This window comes from Furipterus horrens, unplaced genomic scaffold (genome assembly GCF_987537825.1).
Source record: "Furipterus horrens unplaced genomic scaffold, mFurHor1.1.pri manual_scaffold_15, whole genome shotgun sequence".
In the NCBI taxonomy this organism is placed as follows: Eukaryota; Metazoa; Chordata; class Mammalia; order Chiroptera; family Furipteridae; genus Furipterus; species Furipterus horrens.
The window spans coordinates 14158302-14180235 of NW_028327185.1; the positions used below are offsets into that span (position 1 = coordinate 14158302).

Consider the following 21934-nt stretch of genomic DNA (forward strand, 5'->3'; position numbering starts at 1 on the left):
TCATAGATACTCCTCCTATCACCTGCAAATTCCTTCTCTATCTAGCAAACTTTAGACTCGGAAAACTGATATCTAAACAATCCTGAATAGCATTAAATGTACAGCTTAATTAGTTGGAGTATATCTTACAGCAGCGGTCCCCGACCATTTTGGCACCAGGGACCAGTTTCGTGGAAGACAATTTTTCCATGGACTGGGTGGGGGTGGGGATGCAGGTGGCATTGAGATGATTCAAATGCATTACACTTAAGCTCACCTCCTGCTGTGCAGCCCAGTTCCTAAAAGTTCCGTGGCCCAGAGGTTGGGGACCCCTGTCTTACAATACAGTATTCCCATGCAGAAATGTAAACCGTCTCTCTCTTTGTGTTCTTAAATAAAAGTACCTCAGAAAAAAACTTTAATTATCTTACATTAATAGTAAATATTTCTTGCGAAGGTTATTTTTAAGTATTTCATGATTTTTCGCTCCTGTGAATGCTATCCATGTGACCATTTTTTTTTCCAACTGGTTACTGCCCTTACATAGAGATTTATTTTTATAAATTGCCATTCTAGTCAACCACCTTATTAAACTTGTCCTAAAATGTTGAGCTGATTTTATTAATTTTTTTCAAACAACTCCATTATTTGCAAATATAATAATTTAGTCTCATTTGTAATGTTTATAACTCATTTTTCTTAGTTTATCACATTGGTTAGAACATTTAAAACACTGTTTGATAACAGTGTGAATAACAGAAATCCTTATTTTTTCTCCATTTAATAATGATGTTTCTGTTTGTAATGGGAAGGCCTCTCTTCCCAGAGTTGTATTCTTTTTATTATTCAAACATGTCTTTCTTTGTGCTGCATTCAGCAGAGACAGAACAGTGGTTCGTCATTGACTGATATTTTTCTCAGTGATTGTCAGCGATTTCAATCAAAAATGGTCTGTATTCTGGAGTTTCCAATAGTTGATTTTAAGGAAAACAAGTAGTTTGTGGTCTTTGTTTTTTCTTTTCATTACCTTGGCAGAGGAAAGGCTGATGACGAGTTGATCTTTCTCGTTGGTCACGATCTCAGTGATACTGAACATGTGCCCCACCAGCTTTCCCACTGGCTTGGTGCTGATATTGGGGTGCCACAACCGGAGCACTTTGTCATCTCCTGAAAAGGACAAAACGGTTGCTTATTTTCTCAGGGACACAGGGGTCCCAGTTTAAAGAGTCTGTGGCTCCCCATTTTCCCCACCCTCAGCCCATTTCTGTAAGTCCAGTTTATGTCTATAACCACACAGTATTAGTTCTCCTCTCTCTGCCTTATTGCACCCAGCATAATGCCCTCAAAGCCCACTCGTGTTGTCACAAAGGGCAACATTTCCTTCCTTCTCATGGCTGAATAATTTTCCATTGTATATAATATGCAACCACATCTCCTTATGCGTTCATCTGCTGACAGACAATCAGGTTGTTTCCCTGTCTTGGCTGTTGTGAATAATGCTGCAGTGAATGTGGGAGCGCAGATATCTCATGGAGATGTTGGTCAAAGAGTACAAACTTGCAGTTATAAGGTAAATAAATTCTGAGCACCTAATGTATAGAATGGTGATTATAGTCAGTAATGCTGTATTATATACTTCCAAGTTGCCAAGGGAGTAGATCTTAAATATTACACTGTAGCATAAAAAGAATGATAATAATGTGGTATGATGGAGGTATTCGCTAAAACTTTGGTGGTGATCATTTTGAAATATAAAAGTGTATCAAATGAACAAGTTGTACGAGGTAAACTTATACAATGCTCTATGCCAATCATATCTCAACAGAGTGGAATAAAGGAGTCTGTTCTCACTCAGTCATATCCTTATCTTCCTTCTAATAGCAAATCACAGTCTGTTTCTTCCAGGATACAGTCTGGGACTTGCTAAAAGGCTGACAGCCTTGTTTGGATCTGGTTCCTCTCATCAACGTTGTTTTGTAATAATTATATTTACATATACAAATGTGAATTCTCATAAATATTTGATGAGTCCTTTTCTTGATTCAGTACTTTCCTACCCATTCGTGCATTAACGTATTTATTTATTTCCCCAAAGCATTTAAGGCAGCTGTTCTTTTGTTTTCACATTCTTAAGTTATGTAAAAATTATAATGACAGAAGAAATCAAAGGAAGAGGAAAATTGCATATAATTTAGACCACTATAACAAATCAACTGTTTTCATTTTTCTATCTTCCTTTCTAACATATATATCCATAATCATATATAATTTATATGTAGTTACTATCATAGCATAGATACTGTTTTTTAATTGTCAAAATCATGCAGGTACATGGTAAAAGATTTATACCATATGGAAGGGTATAGTCTTTTACTAAAATATTTTTTCTACCCCCATTATCTCTACTTCCACTCCCAATAGAAACTCACTGTTAAATTTTTTCTCTCTTACAAAAAAGACTACTTTTAGAGTTAAGAGTAACACTTTCCCATTCATACTTAAATACTTTAAATTGGGAAGATTACCATTTCTCAACAACAACAAATCACTATCACTAATTTTTATCTTTGACACACACCTAAAAATGTGTTATAGCTGTTGACAAACTGCAAAATCACTGTTTTAATATGAATTTTTACCAAGATATTCGTCGTCGGCAGCCGTCCGTCTTGAGAGACGATGGTGTAGCTTCTTAAGAGTCTATCTGCACCGCCGAGAATGGCTGTGCAGTCCGACTCGGGAGTGACACGGTATCTGTCTCCTCCCGTGTTGAATCGACATCTTGCGATGACGCTGGAGTGTCCTCTCCAGTGAAGCTGAAGCTACAGAGCCTGGGCAGGGTGATATGGAGGGTCTGCTGTTGCCCATGCAGCAGACCCCCCCTCTCTTCACAGCTGAAGGGTCCAAGGGAAAGACGGAGTCAATACAGCTTGGCTTCAGGTGCGCCGCAGGAGTTGCCGGTGTTGACTACAACGTCAAACCGCCTTAGGGACTCCGGCTCCGGATTTTCTGTCGGGGTTTACTCCCTTAGCCTTTCCCCTGAAGAGGTATGCCGCAAGGCAGCGGAGGTTTTTTGGAATCAGAGTTTTCCTTCTCTGATGTCCAAGATATTACAGCATGCAATATTGAATGTATAGAGACACAGAGCAAATTAAAATTTTGTAGCGGAGATCTGTCATTTTGGTATTATGTGTAGATTGAAGGGAAGATTGCTTTCTTTTCCTTTATGGCATTATTGAGATATAACTGACATACAACATAGTGTAAGTGTGAGATGTGCAGTGTGATCATCTGATATTTGTATACATTGCAAAGTAATCGCCATGCTAAGGTTAGGTAACAATCCACTGCCTCACATAGTTACCTATCATTTTTGTGTGTAGCGAGAACTTCTAAGATTTCCTCTTGCAACTTTCAGTTACCCAATAGAGTGCTGGTAACTATAGTCACCATGCTTTACATTCAGTCCCCAGAACCTACTCTGGACTCCTCTGAAGCCCACACGTGGGTCCCAGGCTAAGAACACACGCTCTGACACATCTACGTAAGTTCTGGATAAACTGAAGCGCTAAAGATGAGCCCTGGCTGGTGTGGCTCAGTGGACTGGGCGCCAGCCTGTGAACTGAAAGGTCACTGGTTCAATTCCCAGTCAGGGCACATGCCTGGGATGGGGGCCGGGTCCCTGGCTGGGGGCTTGCAAGAGGCAGCCAACTGATGTTTCTCTTCCTCTTTCTCCCTCCCTCCCCCTCTCTCTGGAAATAAATAAAATTAATTTTCTGAAAAAAAAAAGAACTAAAGATGAAATATAAAATAAAATAATAAAAAACATAAGAAAATACAAAAGAATTTGTTTCACATATTCTTGCATTAGGCAAAGCCTTTCTGAGAACCTAGAAGACACATACACATGCACACACAGGTAGACAGATGTGACCTTATTTACATTTTAAAATTCTTTAAAATGTTTTTCTAGCAGCAAAATTCTACAACTTCAGGGAAATTCTGTAACTATGTTAATTAAGTAGAACATCTCTGTGCAACATGAACTGTTCTCTTACCTCCAGTGACAATGATGTTTGCTTTTACACAGTAACAAAAAGTGTTTGCTCCTCTTGGCATGGAAAACTCTCTGACAGGCCTAGGAAACACAAATCCGATGTAACACATATGTTTTCCTGTATGAAGGTAATTCCCAGTTTGAAAGCTCCAAGGCTGCATGGGCTTCTCAATTATAAAAGCCTGGGGCGCTTTCCCTCTCGGGAGCTGCCTGGTCTTTCCTGTTACCTTTTGCATCCCTCAGGCCTGTTAGCTTTGCCTTTCCCTCTCCTAAGTCCCACGGGCCCCTCCTCTGCCTCTGAAACTTGTTTCCTGAGCCCACGCAGCCCGGCTGGCTCACTTCTACCACCCCTGTACCTTCCTAAATAAACTTCCTCCTATAATTTGAAAAAATTAAAAATAAAATAAAAAGCCTGAAAGTCACAGAATGTTCATGTATATAAATTATTGTACTTACGAATTATCCTCAAGTCTCTTCAAGGATTCCAAAACTAATGAATGAACACTATCTAAGGAGCAGGATCCAAAGCAATTTAGGGTGGAAATATATCTAATTTTCATAACCCAGTCATTATGCAGCTTCCTTTTAACACTGGGAATTAAAGGAGAAAAGGGGGTTTATGTTAGAGTGTCAGACACACAAACACATCATGTCAAGTGTCTATTTGGCATTTCAACTTGACTTTAGCCAAACTACAACTCTGAACTGGGGTAAAGCCTGCATATATAATACCATCCTATGCCACTTTTAACTGCCAAACTAAATTTTCATAACCTGATTTATTTAAAATGGAAAAAATAAAAGATTATCAGCAAAATTTTAGCTATAGATTCAGAATTTAAAAAATTATATTGAAGAATCTCAGTTCAATATTGCTACTATATTCTTTACTGAAAAAATTCTGATCATCCAAATGAAGAACTTTGTTTATATTATTTTTATCATATATGAGTCCATTCATTTTTGTATTTTCCAGTGAATACTGATCACTTAAATCAATCATTTCCCTATTGGTGGACACTAGATATTTCACTACTAGAAATAGCACTGTGATAGCTATACTTATATTTTTCAACACATGGGGATTCCAGGTCCTAGTGCCTAACTGTTTATTATGGCACTTGATACATCTACCCAAATTGTTTTCCACAAAGGGACCCAGCTCTTAACTTCTACCACCAGCAGTATGTGAGAATGTCTGTCGCACAGCATTTTTCTTTTTTGAAATCTTTTCCAATTTTTAAGTGAAAAATTATAACTGATTTTATTTTTTTGATTAATAGAGAGGGCACATGTGATACAAAATTTGCTTTTCTGCTAATAAAGGAAATATATGCCTTACTCTAAAGTCTTCAGAGACACTGCAATTGTAAAGAAGACCATGAAAATCACTCATAACCCCATCCATTGGAGATAATTGTTGTTAGCATTTTTTCCCAATGAGCATTTGGAAATGTTTATTGATGATCTGTACCGTGTGTGCATGTGTGGGAATTATCTCTTTGTGACCTTTGCCCATTTTTCTCTGGGGGATGGGTGGGTGGGTGGGTATTGTTTCTTTAATTGAATTCTATTATCTATTAAAGAGCATTGGCCCACTGTCTGTCATATTTGTTAAAAATATTTATTCCACTTTACTTACTTTAAAAATGTTATCTTCTGGTGTCCAGAGGTTTTATTTCATGCAGAGTCAAATCTATCAAGTTTTTTTCTTTGAATTTTATATCCATTGCTTTTTTAGAATCTTCTCCCATATTCAAATGCTAGTAAATAGTCACATGTCTTTTATAGTTTTTTAATAATTTATTTTTTATTTAACCCTTTATTTAAGTACCTATACATTTTAAATGTCAATAGCACTTAGAATAGAAATTTTAGTTGCTACTTTTCTGGCCTGCCTTCCCTTTATATTGGAAGTTCCTTGAGGTGAGAGGTGTTACTTGCTCAGTTTTATTTCAAGACTTTACCACATGGTCTGACACATCATTTTCACTACAAAAATACTTGAACAATGTCTATATTAAAACAATTGGACTACTCATGTGCCCCCTTACCTTTTAAAGTTCTTGGAGTCTAAGACCTGCTTTTGTAATTTCTTTTTGGATTTTGCCTGCTTCAATCCGAAGTCATCACAACTGACCGTGAATTTGGTCACAAAGCCGCCATCGTCCCCCAGGAGGATGTCGTCTTTGCAGAGCTGGTCGGGCAGGGACACGACACACATGCAGAGCAGGCAGTGGTCCATGGGCTTTATGACGAAATAGTTCTCCTAGAACCAGAAGGGCACTTGTAGTAAGTTATTATGTTGCTCCAAACACCTAAATATTAAATTTAAATATTATCTCTATTTTAAAAATATTTTACTTATTTATTTTTAGAGAGAGGGCAAGGGAGGGAGAGAAACATTGATGTGAGAGAGATACATTAATCAGTTGCCTCTTACCGGCACCCCGACTGGGGACCTGGCCTGCCACCTAGGCATGTGCCCTGATGGGGAATTGAACTGGTGCCTTTTCAGTTTGCAGGATGATGCCCAGTCCACTAAGCCACGCCAGTTAAGGCTGTCCCTATTATTTAATAAGTGTTTTACTTCTACTATTTCTTCTTTTAGATCCTCCCACACAGTTAAAGGAGCTTGGGGTAACAAACAGAGCTAACCAAGTAAAAGTGAATGAACACCCACGGTGAGACCTACATTGTGTTTTGGGCTGTTTTGTGGGCAAAAGGATGAGGTACCAACCTCTGGCTCAGGAGTGACGAGATTTTCTGATGTAATACTGTGCATGTCTCTTTCTTAGATTTTTAAGGCAATATTCACAGGAAGCATAAAAAGATTCAGGTTTAAAAGACCACTGACATAAAATTAGATGAGAAACAGGAATATCAAGTATTCAAGTCCCAAATAGTTTACAAGAAGCCATCAGGAGAAAAATATCTTTTTTTTAAATTTTTTAAATTTTTATTGTTTTTCTATTACAGTTGTCCCACTTTCCCCCCCATTGCTCCCTCCCCCACTGAGCTCACCCCTTCTCCCACAGTCAATCCCCACCCCGTTGTCCATGTCCATGGGTTATTTATACTAGTTCCAAGAGAAAAGTATCTTAACACTCAAGTTTATCCAGCAATCTTCAGCGAGCATTTGCCCAGCTGACAGTACTGCTAACTGGGTTCCCTGAGCGAGACAGCCATTGCTCTCCTGGAACTCAGTCTCTGTCTAAGATAGAAAAAATACATACTGAAAATTTTAATTTGTTTTGTTTCTTTTAGAATGAGTGAGACTTGAACATATTTAGAGATTCTTTCAGTCATTCAACAGATGCTTATTGAGCGCTTGTGACATGCCAAGAACTACTGTAGGCAGTTGGCTGTATAGTGATGAACTTTGTAGGGTTTCTGACTTTGTAGGGTTACCATTCTTGTGGGCAAAGACAGATGAATGAAACAGATCATGACACATAATGGGAAGTCAGCTAAGCAAATAAACCACAGTGCTGAATTGAAGAGTGACTAATGAGGCCATGTTAGGTCCCATGGTCAGGGAAGGTGACCTTTGTTCTGGGACCTGAATGGATTGAGAAAAAGATTCAGAGGTTAAGAGGAAGGAGTGATTAAGATAAAATGTGTGTGTGAGTGTGTGTGTGTGTGTGTATATCTGCCCCACTAGATTTTTTTTTTTTGCCAGAATTAAGCATCTGATGTGAATGATTTTCTTACCAAACAAAGCTGAACTAGAGAGAAAAACTTTGAACTTGATAACATGAGCATAGGCAAAAAGCTAATAATTGGATTGCAAGAAGGGTATAAAAGGAAGGAATAAGCCTCTATCAAAAACAAACAAACAAACACCCCCAAATTAAATACAGTAAGTGGAAAAATACTACTAATAATATTAATGCTGGACTTGATGATTTTCTTAACCCCCCTCATTTCAACATACGAAGAAATTGATGTTCAGTGGACAAAGGGTGAGGTTCATACTTTACCAGCATGGAAAAAATAATCTGATTTCTTTGAGTATTTCTCTTGATACAGTACCTGGCTGGTCCCTTGAGCTTTATAATCCCAGACGATGATGGTCCTTTCTGTAGTGGCAACAATTCGTTTCAGCTGTGACAGGTAATCACATCCTGTAATCCAGGAGGTATCCTGATAGAAAAGCATAGACTTGGAGGGGGAACGTATACTGTGTTTTGTCTTATCATACAGTGATGGTTACTAAAACATAGATTAGTTAAATTAAAGGTCCCATTTTGCCCTCTTGTTTGAAGAGGAGCCTCCCAATCTCTCTCCTGTGAAGGTTTGATGTTTTCCTTACCCTGAGTTTCTCAGACCAACAGCTGGAGGGCATTGGAGCCGTGCCTGGCACAGCTCTGGGAGCACAGAGCCGCCATCTTGGTGCCTTATTCACTCAGGTGAGAACGCTTCTTCACAGCAACCCACAGGGAGACCAGATGAATCAAGTCTCTGGCCCTGTAGCCATGCTTCACATTTTTAGCTAGAAATGACCTCAGTGATCACTGGTCAGTGACCAAGTGGAGACCAATGAGTTTGTCTTGTGTCGTGCCAAAAGTCACCAGGTTGGTATGGGTAGGGTCAGTAATATCCATGACAAACAACTCCCTTGTGTGAGTGTCAGAAACTGCCACGTGTGTTTCAGGCATGCCCTTGAAGTGTAAACACACTGGGCATTCTAACAGTTGTTTCAGTTTAAGGAACAAAGACTCTGAGCCTTAGAGAGAAACCAGAGCCCTCCTCTGTAGTTCAGTGCACGGGGTGTAAGCACGCAGGATTTGGGAAAGGGCAAGCATTTTCCTGTCTCATGAAGGCACGGTGGGATTCTGAGAGCAGGCCACCATAACTTTACATCTGCCACTGGGCTCCTTTTCCAATGAACAACGTAGAGCAAAGAAATCTCAACATTGCACTTGACTTGTAATGGTCTTTTCAAATTTGAAGTGTCTTAAAACTATTTCTATTGGCTATTTGCTTGCTGTTCTCACACTTGGATCGGGTATACTTGTTACATTCCTGGGCAGTGGGTGCTCTGAAAAAATGAGGGGAAGCTTTTAAATGGGAGCCTCCAGAGTAATTATTCTCCAAACAATTCTCTGCAATCAGTGTAACTCCACAAAGCAAGATCTGGGTCCCCTTTGCTGTTGCCCAAGGTTTACTTCTAGTCAGTAAACCTAAAATTACAATCTAGGAAAACATCTTACTCTCAGGGCATTTTACTGAGATTGGGATTGGGACCATTGTCATGGGCCTCAATTTGACTTAACTAGGAATTTTTACAATGTACTTACTGTGACATTGGTACTGGTCTGCACTCTCATCTATAAACAAAGGAAGAGAGAAATGAAACCTAGCTGGCTCTACAATGAAAGGAGAGAACGCGAACTCTTAAACCACACAGTATCTCCTGCGTTTCATCTCTCTTGCCATTCCCACTTCCGCCAGTCTCCTCCCTATTTCCCCCGAATCTTTGAACTCTGTGGAACAATGCTCTGTTGCTTTGGCCAATGTTTCTGCTTCTGCGGCTTGTCTTAAAGCCTGGCAGCTGTGCTCTAAATCTTACACTTTCCTAGTCCGTTTGTACCTCCCCTTTGCTAACTGCAAATCAAAACTTGGGAATGCAACATAATACTAACAGCAATGGCAAGAGTAGCTCGAAGAATACTAAATAGGCTATGAATAGAGATTGATGTAGAAAAAAAATTGATTTATTTGAGGTTTAGCTCTCAAGTTATTGAGACACTTAAGGACATTCTGTCCAATGGGCTTCCTATTTTATTCAGGAAGTATTGAATATCATGCCCTGGGCAATATAATACTTGAGGATCATAGATTGGTTCCACTCAGAGTTAGACTGTAGATGAGCATCCTCTTATACTATTAAAGAATATTAGTTAATAGTTTAGCTGAAGTATATTAATGTCCTGGTTTCTTTTAGATGCTCAAATATGTAGGAAATGGCTGCCCAGAAGGAACGGATGGTGTGAAAAAGAGAAAACGTAAGTCAGGGAGGTGACTAAAACTGCTGGTCATGGTCATCACAAAATGTCTTTCATCCGAAGAGCTCACAAAGGCTTTATTTATTTATTTATTTTTTAAGAGGGACTTATTTCTAGGTGGACAAATTTCTAAGGAAATTGGTGAGCAGAAAACAGAACACTTGTGGTTTCTCTTCTTCAGTTTCTCAAACTTCACCTTCAGCGGAAGTCACTGAAGTTCTGTTCTTTGAAAGTTTATCTTCTGAATTTTTTAAATCTAGCCTTTTGGGCAGGAACTTTTATTGATGACATTTAAACTTTAGATTATGAAGCCCTCTGGAGAGCACCATGAAAATTCTTAAATTTATTTATTCGACTTCAGAGAGGGCCTAAATTAAGGAATAAGCTGTTACAAGATATTTTGCATGACTGACTACCTTCTAATAAACTATTCCTGTGACCTACCCTCCCAAATGCCTATCCCCATAACATATATCATCCTATTCATAAGGCATGCAACATTCAAAATGCTAGTTATTCCTAGTATATTAAATCTTAAAAAAGTGTTTAAACAATCTTTCCTGTCCAATTACAGTATCTTATAAGAAACAGATGTGTCTGTGTGCTTGTGAGTATACGTGTTCACCTATAAGCATGCATGTGTGTGTGAAAGAGACACAATTCTGCACTTATGATAATGCTCCCTCACTCCCTTCACATAGTCCTGAACTATTTCATTACGAGGTTCATTATTTTCCTTCTCACATTTTATGTAGATACCATCTTAGTTCTATTTTTGTCGGAAATAAAGGGGAAAATGAGAAGAAAAATAAGGCGCTGAAAAAAGATATCAAGAAAGATGTTCTCATTTTGTTTCCATATCATTTGTTCATTACTGCTAATTGCCAGCATTTACTGAGTACTTACAATGATGCTAAGCGCATTATGTGTATTAACTTATTGAATCAACACAACGACCCAGGAAGGGAAGTAGTCTGCTCTGAATGAGGAGGAACCAGGGCATGGAGATAAATGAGTAGCATGCACAGCAGGGTGGGGGTAGGGAGGGCCAGGCCCCACGATCTCCCACTGCAGGGCCTTTGGGTGGCAGTGAGCCCCTCCTTACCGAGTCTGGCTGCTGTGCTAGAGATCGCTGAAAAGCTGAGAATTATTGTTGACACTTTAATCATGTGGTGATTATTTTGATATATTTTACTTGTATAAAAATTGCCTCTAGTTGGAAATAAACTAGTAACTGGAATTGTTTTTTGATATTTAACACCAAGCATTCACCTTGTTTATTTATAGTGAAGTATGATGTCGACCATGTCTCCATTCAAATCTCTCATGTTTTAAAAATAGAAGTCCAAAAGTAGAAACTTAGGAAAGAATGACATTAATGAGAGTGATGCATTCCATTTATATGGGAATTTATTGTTCATAAAGTGCTCCCACATTCCTTGTCTCATTTGAGCTTCACGGCAGTCCTCGGAGGGAGAGAGGACCGGTCCTATTGTCCTCGTTTCACAGATGTAAAAAAGAAAAGGGAGGGATGTGAAAAGATATGTTAGCTCCTTGAGTTCCCTATTTACCGTGATCACTGGAAAAATTAAGGGGCTGGAATTTGAGCTTTTTTTCCCCTTTACTCAAAGATTCCTGTTGAGACCTCTTCTATTATTTGGTAGGATTATGACAAAGTCACTCGGTTTGTGCATTTTTCTGATTTTCTCTGAGAAATTATCCAGGGCCATCCTTTAATTGTGCAGATGCCACATGGTTCATGTGCTACATGAGGGACAATACTAAATGCAGTTACTAAGTCTCGACAGTTGCTCTCGGGTTCAGCAATCTCTTTATTTTGGTCATTTTTAGTTTGATTTTTTTTGTAATAACTCTGCAATATGGTTTCTGGTTTCTGCTGTACCCAATACATGTGTATAATGTATACGTAAAACAAAAGAGAGGAAGGGAGGGAGGGAGGGAGTGAGCGAGGGGGAGGGCAGGAGAAGCCCAAGATTTGAAATTACCTGGTTATTGAAGATGGTTATTAATCCTTTCTGAGAAGCTGCTATTAGTAAATCCAACTGCGGAATCTTGACAATGCACTTAATCACATCCCGTGTCCTACTACCTGTTAATAGCATAATATTCAGTTCAGCTCCTAGCAGTGGAGATCCTAAAAGTCAGTTATTAGATTTGTTTAAAAAGAACAACCAGCTTTTTCTCAATGGAGAAAATACTACCCCCAGGAAGGTGCAAATTGGTGTTTGGGGAGTTGTGAATGAGTCTCACTCTTTTTGTGTATAACACATAGATACACATACGGCACAGAAACAGTTACGCAGTGTATCTCTGGTCTTGGAATGCCCTGGAGTGGAGGAGGGAGCTTGGAGGGGGGGTTGGACATTGGGGAGAGAAGGGCTTTGAAGAGAAAAATGTCTATAAGGTTCCCTAGGGGATCAATAATGGAAAAAAAGGCAGAGAACATATTCTTATGCCAACCCCCCTCCGATCTCTCCATGTCTGGCCCTTCCCCACTATAGACTATTTTTAACACCAGAAGTCAGAATGAACATTTCAACTATAACTCAGATCCTGCCTTCCTTCTATCTGCAGCCCTCCTGTAGCTTCTCAGAAGTCTTTAGCATGACCACAAGGCCCTTTAGAGCAATGACAATATTTCAAACTCATCTGCAGGTACAGTTTCTTCTGATAGTGTATATAAAACTGTCACTGATAAAGTAAACAAAATAGAAAGTTATTCAATGGAAATGTTAGATTCCCATTGTTTATTTTTGAGAAAATATTAACACTCATACTAATTAGGAAGGAAAATTAACAATATCACCTGAAATTACAACTCGCTGTTTTCTAGAGACAAGGAAAACCAAATTTTCTTCATCCATTTGGGAGGTAAGGGAATCTTCTTCAGAGGAGAAATATCCAAAGATCTAAAATCCCAAACAAGACATATAAACATGAGCAATATTTCAGAATTGCCTGAGGAGTAACAGATTGGATGTTGTTTGGATTTAAAGTCTTGGATTAACTGTCAACACCTTGCTTTATAAATGTCAGGGGGTCCCCATACGAAGAGGAGGCCATTTGATACATGCTGATGGTACATGATTTTTAAGCAGACTCTGATTTATCTTCATTCAACTCAATGTTATTTAGCCTCTTAAAGTGAATTGGATAAGTTTTCAACTTTCCTAAGGTGTAGAAAAAATTTAAAGGCTTAATAGAAGTTCTTTTGGTTTGCATTTGTTTTATAAAATTAATTATTTTTTATTTGGTTGGTTTGGGGGATTGGGGCTATCTTCTATTATTGGTTTCTACTTTTATTATATTGAAATTTATTGAAATGTTCTTTTTAGCCTTACATATGGTCAATTTTGTGATGGTCCCTATACATAGTTGAGATGTATTTGTTCTATATTTTGGGTTCAAAGTTCTACTCACATATATCTACCATCTTATTAAATGTTATAGTCAAATCTCTTAAATCTTTGCCTTTTCTTTTGTCTATTCTATTACTGGTTTTTAAGAGAGAGTTGGATAATCTAAAAAATCATTTTAATTACTGTGTATGCATGTGTGCAGTTTTTTAAATTGTAAGCTACTGCAAACCCTTTTAGAATAAGAATCTGTTTTATAACTAAATCTACAGAGTATCATCTTCTGTCAGTTTAAACAAGGATCAGAGACATTTTCTACTTCCATTGTCCACTTAACAGAAAAACACCTTTATACATGTTCTTCCAAGAACAACAGAATTATGTCTAAAGAGTCAATACGGTGTCAGTCAGAAAATTACTCAGGAAATGGAAGAGAAAGTTTATGATCACCCTTCTATTCCTTTACACTGAGAATTTGGATACACTGGAATTTGTATATATTGAAAAGGAATATTTCATTTAGAATGTTAAGAAGACCATTAAAATCGTGGTGGTTGTTAATAACATGTATAGTTCTTCCAACTGGCAATTTGGTCAAGAAGTATTAAGAGTTACTCATTCATAGTACAGTTAAACATCCGTCTGGTTTACCCATTTTCAATGATGGACAGTGGACACCTCTGTACAGGTGTAGGCATTTAAACATGTCACCACATTGTGCATGTACCCCCTGTGGGAGTAACAATGATTTAATTGTTTATTTCAAACAAAGAAAAATAATGCTGGTATTTCATATAAACATAAAAAGTGACTACCTCACACCAGTCTGTAGGCGCATCAGGGTTGTTGCAGAGTTTCCTGTAAAAGCATTTCACATCTTGATCCTTGACTTCTGGACCAAAGAGTTCTTGCACCGCTGCATAGAACTTCTCATAATCAATCATATCTGTGGTGTAACAAAGTGCAAAAACATTGTCATAAAATCCCAAGAACTATGTTGCATTTGGCAGCTGCTTTTTCTTTCTTTTTTTATGAAAAAAAAAAATTTAAGTATGTGTATTGATTTTAGAGAGAGAGGAACAAAGAGAGAAACATCAATGTGCGAGAGACACATCTATTGGTTGGCTTCCATACATGCCCTCACCAGGAGAGAATCCAAAACCTTTTGGTCTATAGGATGATGCTCCATCCAACTGAGCTACACTGGCCAGGGCCAGCTGTCTTCTATTTGCTAGCCTAGTTCATTATTTTAGCCTACAGAAGCCAGATTCTTCTGCATTTTAAAGATTTTTTTTTATATTGGAAATATAACTAGGGACTTGGCTAAAGTCAGAAGAAAATGGTTTACGTTGGTGGTTAGTACCTCCTTTGTAGTTTTGTTGTGACTATTTTAGAAGTCTTGTTCAAGAATACAAAGATAAAAAAGTGAGTTACTTCTTTCTTATTGTTAAAAGTTTTGTCCATCAGGACTCTCTGCTAGAGTTTATGTTGAGTGCACAAAGCAATTCTTGATTGGTTCCTCAACACTGTAAGCACACACAAAACACACAAACATGCCATTTTTTGAATATTTCTTTTGAGCTAGATGCTGGACTTTGAACAGAGAACTGGACAGACAAGACCCCGTTTTCAGGGTATTTACATTCTAGTGGGAGAAACAAAATTAATGGGAACAATCAAATAAATATTTGCAGGTGGTGACAGGAAGACTACTAGCAATAGCTATTAGGGTAGTGGCTGTTTGTGCTAAGACTTAACCAGCCCAGACATCAGTAGTGTAAAGGTTGAGAAACCCTGCTCTAGAAAGACACTCAGGTTTCTGGTTTTAAAACTCAGCAAATATTGGTACTATTTACCAAAGCAGAGGAAGGGCCATCGTTCTTGGGACAAATAAACATTCCATTTTGGTCATATTAAGTTTGAAATTCTTTGAGATGTTCAAATAGCCTAGCTGTTTTAAATGCATACCAACTAATATAAGACATGAGGTATATGTCTCATTGTAATTGTCACTGGAAGATTTTTTCCCCCTGGGATGTTTTAATTCTATCAGGACATGAAGATTTAATTCTATCAGGAAAAGAAGATTTAAGAGCTATGGTGCATGGAGGAGTTCCTGTCATGTACTTGATACTATTTTTTGAGGCAGAATGTTTTTCATTAAAAAAAATCTCTATAGTTCTTAGCTTCTTGCCTATAATGAGAGCTAGGCCCTATACTCCAGTATTAAAAATGAGTGGGATTGTATACCAGTATTAGCAGACTGATGAAAGTTAAGATTACATTTCTCCTGTTCGATCTTTCAGGTCAGTCCCTCTGTAATAGAAAGTAATTTTTTCTAGTAGTACTTAGTCTTTATTAAATCTATACCTTCCATAAAATATATACTATACACAAATACATTTTGCATAAAAAATATAATATATATTCTCTTTATATATCTGTGAATATATACATACACTATATATATATATATATATATATATATACTATAAGAGAACGTATATGTGTGTACATATATATATATATGTACATATTCTATAAAGGAAGGAAATTTTTTGATATGATGTTATGACTGCAAGCTTTTAAATGAAAGCAAGGGTAGCTTGCTCATTTAGCTGACATTTTAGAAGTACAGTACTTCCTCTAGCCCTGGGTTACAAAGCCGTGAATGCACTCATGGCTCAGTGATTAGGGAGAAGGGGCAGGACACACGCACAGAGCAATTTCAGCAGGTTAAAAGCAGCAGGTAAATTTCTCAAGATGGCAACATAGTGCACTGAGTGCCAAAGATGGCTTTGCTTGGGGAGAGTTTTGATTCAGGTCCCGAAAGAGGAGCAAGAGTTTACTGATACAAAAAGGGGAGGAAAGGCACCCCACGGTCACAACAACCCATGCAAAATCAGAGTCATTAAGAATAGGACATGCTTGGAGATGCTGAAAAGTTCATATTAGGGCAGAAGGTGCATGAAAGGAAATGCCAGGAACTGAGGCTGGAAAGGTAGGTTGAGGCATGACTGAATAGCCCTGGAAGCTAAGTTAATGTATATGGATTTTAGAAGTGAGCTTATAAGCCAGCAATGTCGCCATTCATAATTTTTTTTTTTAAGGAAAAACTCTAAGCTGAAATATAAAGGATGAAAATAGCTCTTGGCAAGGAGACTGTTATATTAAGGGGCTGTTGTAACAACCCAAGATACAATGAAATAGTCAAAGGTCTTCCCAAAAGAGCTGGCTTGAAAGGCCAGGTAGATGGGTCTATGCTAAAAGAGAGGACACATGCAAAGCTCAAGAAAAGAGAGGCAAAGACAGAATGAGAAAGGGGAAAAGTACGAGTGGTATGGATGAGAGATGCAGAAGGGGAGACTTTCTGGGAGCAGAGGCAGCTGGTAATGCAGCAAAATGGCCAGTAAGTTGGAAAATGAAAATAACTTACTGAACTTGGCAGCCATATTAGGTGGTCAAATACCTTGGTAAGAGCATTTGCAGCAAACTCAATAGGAAAGCCAGACTGGAGTGGAGGTGATGTTGTGGAGAAATTTGGTGGAGGAGCTAAGGAAAGACATACAGTAGTAGCTTAAAGGGACGAGAAAGTCAAGGTCAGGAGGGTTGGGTATATTTTTAGTTTGCGAGGACAAAGCCAGTGAAAAAGGAGATTTTGACATTGCTGCGGCACAGTGGCAGCCCTGGAGGGGAGGAGGAAGGGAAGAAACAGCAGCTTGTGCTTTGGGTAGCCTGGGACGGAGGAGAGTTGGGGAGATTTCTTGTCTTTTTGTTTTGTTTTCTGTTATGATGTTGGCAGCTTGGCTGAGAGGAGTTGATAACCCATAGCGGATTCGGGGAAAAATGGTAAGGATTTGAAAAATCAGTTACAGAGAGAGGTGAAAGAAATTGATTAAGAAAATGAAAGTTTTGTTGAGTACGTTAGAAAGCCCAGCCAAGTTTACATTCACCTAAATCTGAATCTTAGCCTGAACACTTTGCAGTTGAGTGACTTGGTCAGATGATTTATCTGTATCTCTCATTTTTTGACAAATAACATTGGGATAATATTAGCAATAGTAACATTTGTTTATTAGATTTTTCATGAGAATCAATTAAATGATACTTCCCAAAGTGATATATAAATTTTTAAGTACTATTTAAATACTATTTGGGCTTGAATACCTAAAGTCAACATTTCACTCACTTAATGAGCCCGGCTCATTAAGAGGCTGGCCATGCTGACTCCTTAACCGTTATGTGATCCCTTCTGCTTTCCTTGCTGTAGAAGGGTTTCTTCTGCTGATTTTGTCCTCTGCTGGCTAAGCTTTCCCATCTCTGCTTCCTCAATGCCTTGAAGCTGCACACCGCTCCACTCCCCTGTAACCCTGACTGTGTGGTGTACTTTCAGTTCTGCGCTGGTATCTCTGCTGCTAACCCTGGCAGACCACTGCCCGCCACATTCCGCCTGCTTGGCATGTTCAAAATCATTCCAGCCTGGAGCCACAGGGAGAGGCCCAGACAGGAAGTCTTTATGGTCTCACGACACCCTGTAGTGAGGAGACGGCAGGATGGCTCCTGTGTACGACTGAGTCCCAGATCAGCCAGTGAGCCATGAAGTGATAGATCCTGCAGAAGAACCCTTAGGTGTCATTTACTCCAACCCCCAGATTCGACTTTTGAGACAATTCAAGTTCAGACAGGTGAAAAAACTCCCCCAGACCTACTTAGCTCTTTTACGACTCAGAGCAAGGACTCAGGCTCCCTATGAAGTGTCTTTGCTTTTAAGCTGTGTTACTTCTCTCTGATAGCTTAAGACACCTCCGAGTTCTAATCAACAGACCAACCGGACTGGCCTGTAATCAGTGATCTTACCTGCTTTTTGGACAAACAAGCCTACTCTTTCATCTCTTTTCTGGGCTGCTATATGCTCGACCAGTTTTTCAAACTCATTTAGGGCTGTCTTGAAATTTTTCATCTGAAGCACAGCATTGAGATTCTTTTCCTCTCTGATATCCATTGGGACACAGGGAATTTATATTTCTGCACAGAAAAAAAATGATGCAAATTTGTCAGGAAAACCTCCGGGCTGTAACACTGCCTTCCTGCTGTCTCAGTGGTTGCCTTAGGTCTCATTCCTTTGATCTTTAAATCCCATTCTGCTGGTGGGAGTATGAGTTGCCGCTAGGCTGTTGGCAGGGGAGAATCAGACTGAGGGTTAAGGCATGTCATGTGGGCAAACATTTCAGTACAATTCTGACCTCATAATGTTACCAGAGTCCTTCATATGGCACCCATCGCATCATAATGTCTCTGTAACAGCCTCTTCTTTGATAAGGAGGAGGCTGAGATTGATTTTCCCACAAATTGTGTGTTTGTGTGCATGTTAGTGCATGTGTGCATGTGTGTGCACTGCCAGAGAGGGAAGAAGAATGGGCTAGTGAGTAGGAGGAGCCAAGAGAAACTTGTATCTCAGAAACCAAGAGAAGAATGTATTTTGAAAAGAAAGGAGGCGTGGAGGGGGGGGGGCTATTCCGTTTATTCAATAAAGAAATTGCATAGGAAGAAAAAAGAAGGAGCAGGGACATACATATTTAAAAGAGTTTTAAAGATGCACCAATCAATCATTATTTGTGGGCTTTGTTTAGAGCTTGGTTCAACCAAACTAAAAAGTAATTGCATTTATGAGACAATTGGAAATTGGAACACCGACAAGGTATTTGATGATATTGAGAAATTATTATTCCAGATGTGATTATAATTTATGTTAATTGTTATTTATGTGATATTCTCTTTAAGAGCTACATACTGAAATATTTATAGAAAAACATTAAAATACACAGGAGTGGTGAATTGTACCAAATAGTGCTGATAGGTTACATAAAATGAGGACTGAAAATTAAGCATTGGAATGTGGCGTCTGGGGACTTTAAGAAAAGCCATCTCAGTGGTACAGTGGATTGAAGAGAGAGTGAGTGGGAGGACAGCATGTGGGGACAGTAGGTATAAATGCACATCATGGCACCGGCTTCTGGAAACATCTTAAAAGTGTATGCTGGCACAATTCACAGCTATTATGGCTATTTCTAGAGCAACAGATGCATCTGTACTATTTTCTTAATTGCAAAAATTAAACCACCAATTTAAAGAATCACCAATGTTCCTACCATTCTTACAAAACTATTGATTTTCGAATACCGCCTTCTAAGCATAGGTCACATGGTGTCATAACTGTATGCATTTTCAATGGAACAATGTGCATTATTTAAACAGCAATGTATTATTTCATAAAGTTGCACCCATGATTCTGGTGTCCTTTACAAATACAATTTTTCTTTTTTCTTTTCCTTCTATTTTCTCAATCAAATATTTTATTAATTACTTTTTACATGTACATGATTGTGGCAGGTGATTGATATAAAAGTTCAGAAGCAAACACACTCCTAGCTGTGTAAGTAAAAGAGGTTAGTAGTTCCCTTGTTAGAAAAAGGTTCTAGGGAAAAAAATAGATGGAATGGTTTCCCCGAGCTCTTTGGGTTCAGCTTCTGTGAGTCTTGTGAGAGCCATGTGTGTAAATGAGTGGGAAAGGCCATGACACAAGCCTGTGGTCAGGTCCTCCATGGGTCAGGTCCTTGGCAGGGACATGAACCAGGTACCTGCCACCTGGTAGAAATTCTATCAGGAGAATAGGTCGCTCTCCATTTTCTGCTTCTGAGTTCACTGCGACCAACTCCAGTTTTCAGGATAAGTAGGTCCATGAAGAACTTCTCTGGGGTGAAAGGAGGATTCCTTGAAACATGTGACGGAGCACAGAGAGAGGACAGGAGCTTTAATGGGGCATGATGTTGGCTGATTAGGTACTGGGAGGAATCTTGGCCGTCTCACATAGGCATTTTCAGGATAAAAGCATGATACAAGAGCAGGAGGCATCTTGATAACACTCGTCCACATGTCTCTTGAGTGACATTCCTGTGGCCTGGGCTGACAGATGCCTTGTAGATGCCAGGGCCTAGCTGTCATACTGCCATCTTCCCTTGCCATCATTTTGGGAATGCCTTATCTTCTCTCCTGCAGTCTATGACATTTTTTTCCCACAGTTTATTCCCTCATTTTGATGACTCACATCCAGAAATAGTACCTAGAAGATAAGTTTTTGATACCTTGTATGTCTGAAAATATCTTTAATCTCTTCTTGAAATTTGATTGCTATTTGGTTGGGTGTAAAATTCTATGCTGGTAATTGCTTTCTTTCAATATTTTGAAGCTATTATTCCATTGTCTTTTGCTTCTAGCGTTGCTGTTATAAGAAGTCTAATTTAATCAACTTCTGTTGCTGATTATAAGCTATTCTGATCCCTCATCCTCTGAACATAACTTGTTTTAATTGCCCCCTCCCAACCAATCAGGAAACTTGTAAATGCTCTTTGTCGCCAGTGTACCAAAATCTCACTATTTCACTATAATGGATATCAGTGTAGAGGTTATATTAACTGAAAGTGACCAGACAGGCTTTGATGCCTGACAAAATGTCATACAAAGGCAGTAAAGAACAGGTGGAAAGAAGACATTTGAAATGATTAGTGGGAGAGAATAAAGTAACTTTTTGCTCGTCCCATACTGAGTCTAGCTTGCTCGAGAAAATGATTGTATCTGTTTACTTCTCCTACTTTGAGAAGGGTGATGGAGGCACAATTTGCATGTACTTTTTTTGTGGAAAGAACTTTAAATTTTATTTTTAATTATGGTTTACATTTTATATTATTTTGTATTAGTATTAGGTATAGTCATTAGACAATCCTATACCTTCCAAAGTGTTCCCCTTGATATTTCCAGTACCCCCCTGGCACCATACATATTATTACAATATTATTGACTACATTGCCTGTGCTTTACTTATGTCCCCATGACTAGTTTGTAACTACCAATTTGTGCTTCTCAATCCCTTCACATCTGTCACCCAGTCCCCCAACCACTCACCCTCCCCACGGCAACCATCAGTCTGTTCTCTGTGTCTATGAGTCTGTTTCAATTTTGTTTACTTACTTTGTTCTTTAGATTTCACATAAAAGTGAAATCATATGGTATTTTACTATTTGTGACAGAATGGACGAATGTAGAGGCTATTATGCTAATTGAAACAAGTCAGTCAAAGAATGACAAATTCACATATTTTTTTTTAATTTTTTTTTATTTTGGTTTTTCAATTACAGTTGACCCCTTTTCCCCTAATTTCTCTCCCCCACCCAACCCACCCCCTCTCCCGCAATCATATCCCTCCCCGTTGTCCATGTCCATGAGTCTTTTATACACGTTCTTTGTCTAAACCCTTCCCTTACTTATCCCCCTTCTCTCCTGCTCCCCCCCCCCCCCGCCATTGACTGCTATTCTGCTCTTTGTTCTATTTAGTTCCTTTGTTTGTGTTGTTCTTTAGTTTTCTGTATTAGGTGATATCATATGGTATTTTTCTCACATATTTTTTATGGTAAAATATACATAATGTAAAATTTACCATTATATACCATTTTAAG

General features: G+C 38.6%; 1 protein-coding gene across 1 annotated transcript in view; it reads right to left on the reverse strand.

Annotated features, from left to right (window-relative positions):
- The window catches only part of WDR64 (WD repeat domain 64), a 52864-nt gene extending 34438 nt beyond the window's left edge, over positions 1–18426 (reverse strand). Inside the window, exons 1-10 of the mRNA XM_090263392.1 lie at positions 18282–18426; positions 14240–14370; positions 12875–12977; positions 12054–12157; positions 9340–9369; positions 8072–8182; positions 6091–6305; positions 4493–4627; positions 4038–4117; positions 1007–1146 (exon numbers count right to left, since the gene is read on the reverse strand). Coding sequence (XP_090119518.1) covers positions 1007–1146; positions 4038–4117; positions 4493–4627; positions 6091–6305; positions 8072–8182; positions 9340–9369; positions 12054–12157; positions 12875–12977; positions 14240–14370; positions 18282–18426 — 1194 coding nt within the window. The remainder of the gene's footprint in view (positions 1–1006; positions 1147–4037; positions 4118–4492; positions 4628–6090; positions 6306–8071; positions 8183–9339; positions 9370–12053; positions 12158–12874; positions 12978–14239; positions 14371–18281) is intronic.
- Between the last annotated feature and the right edge of the window lie 3508 nt (positions 18427–21934).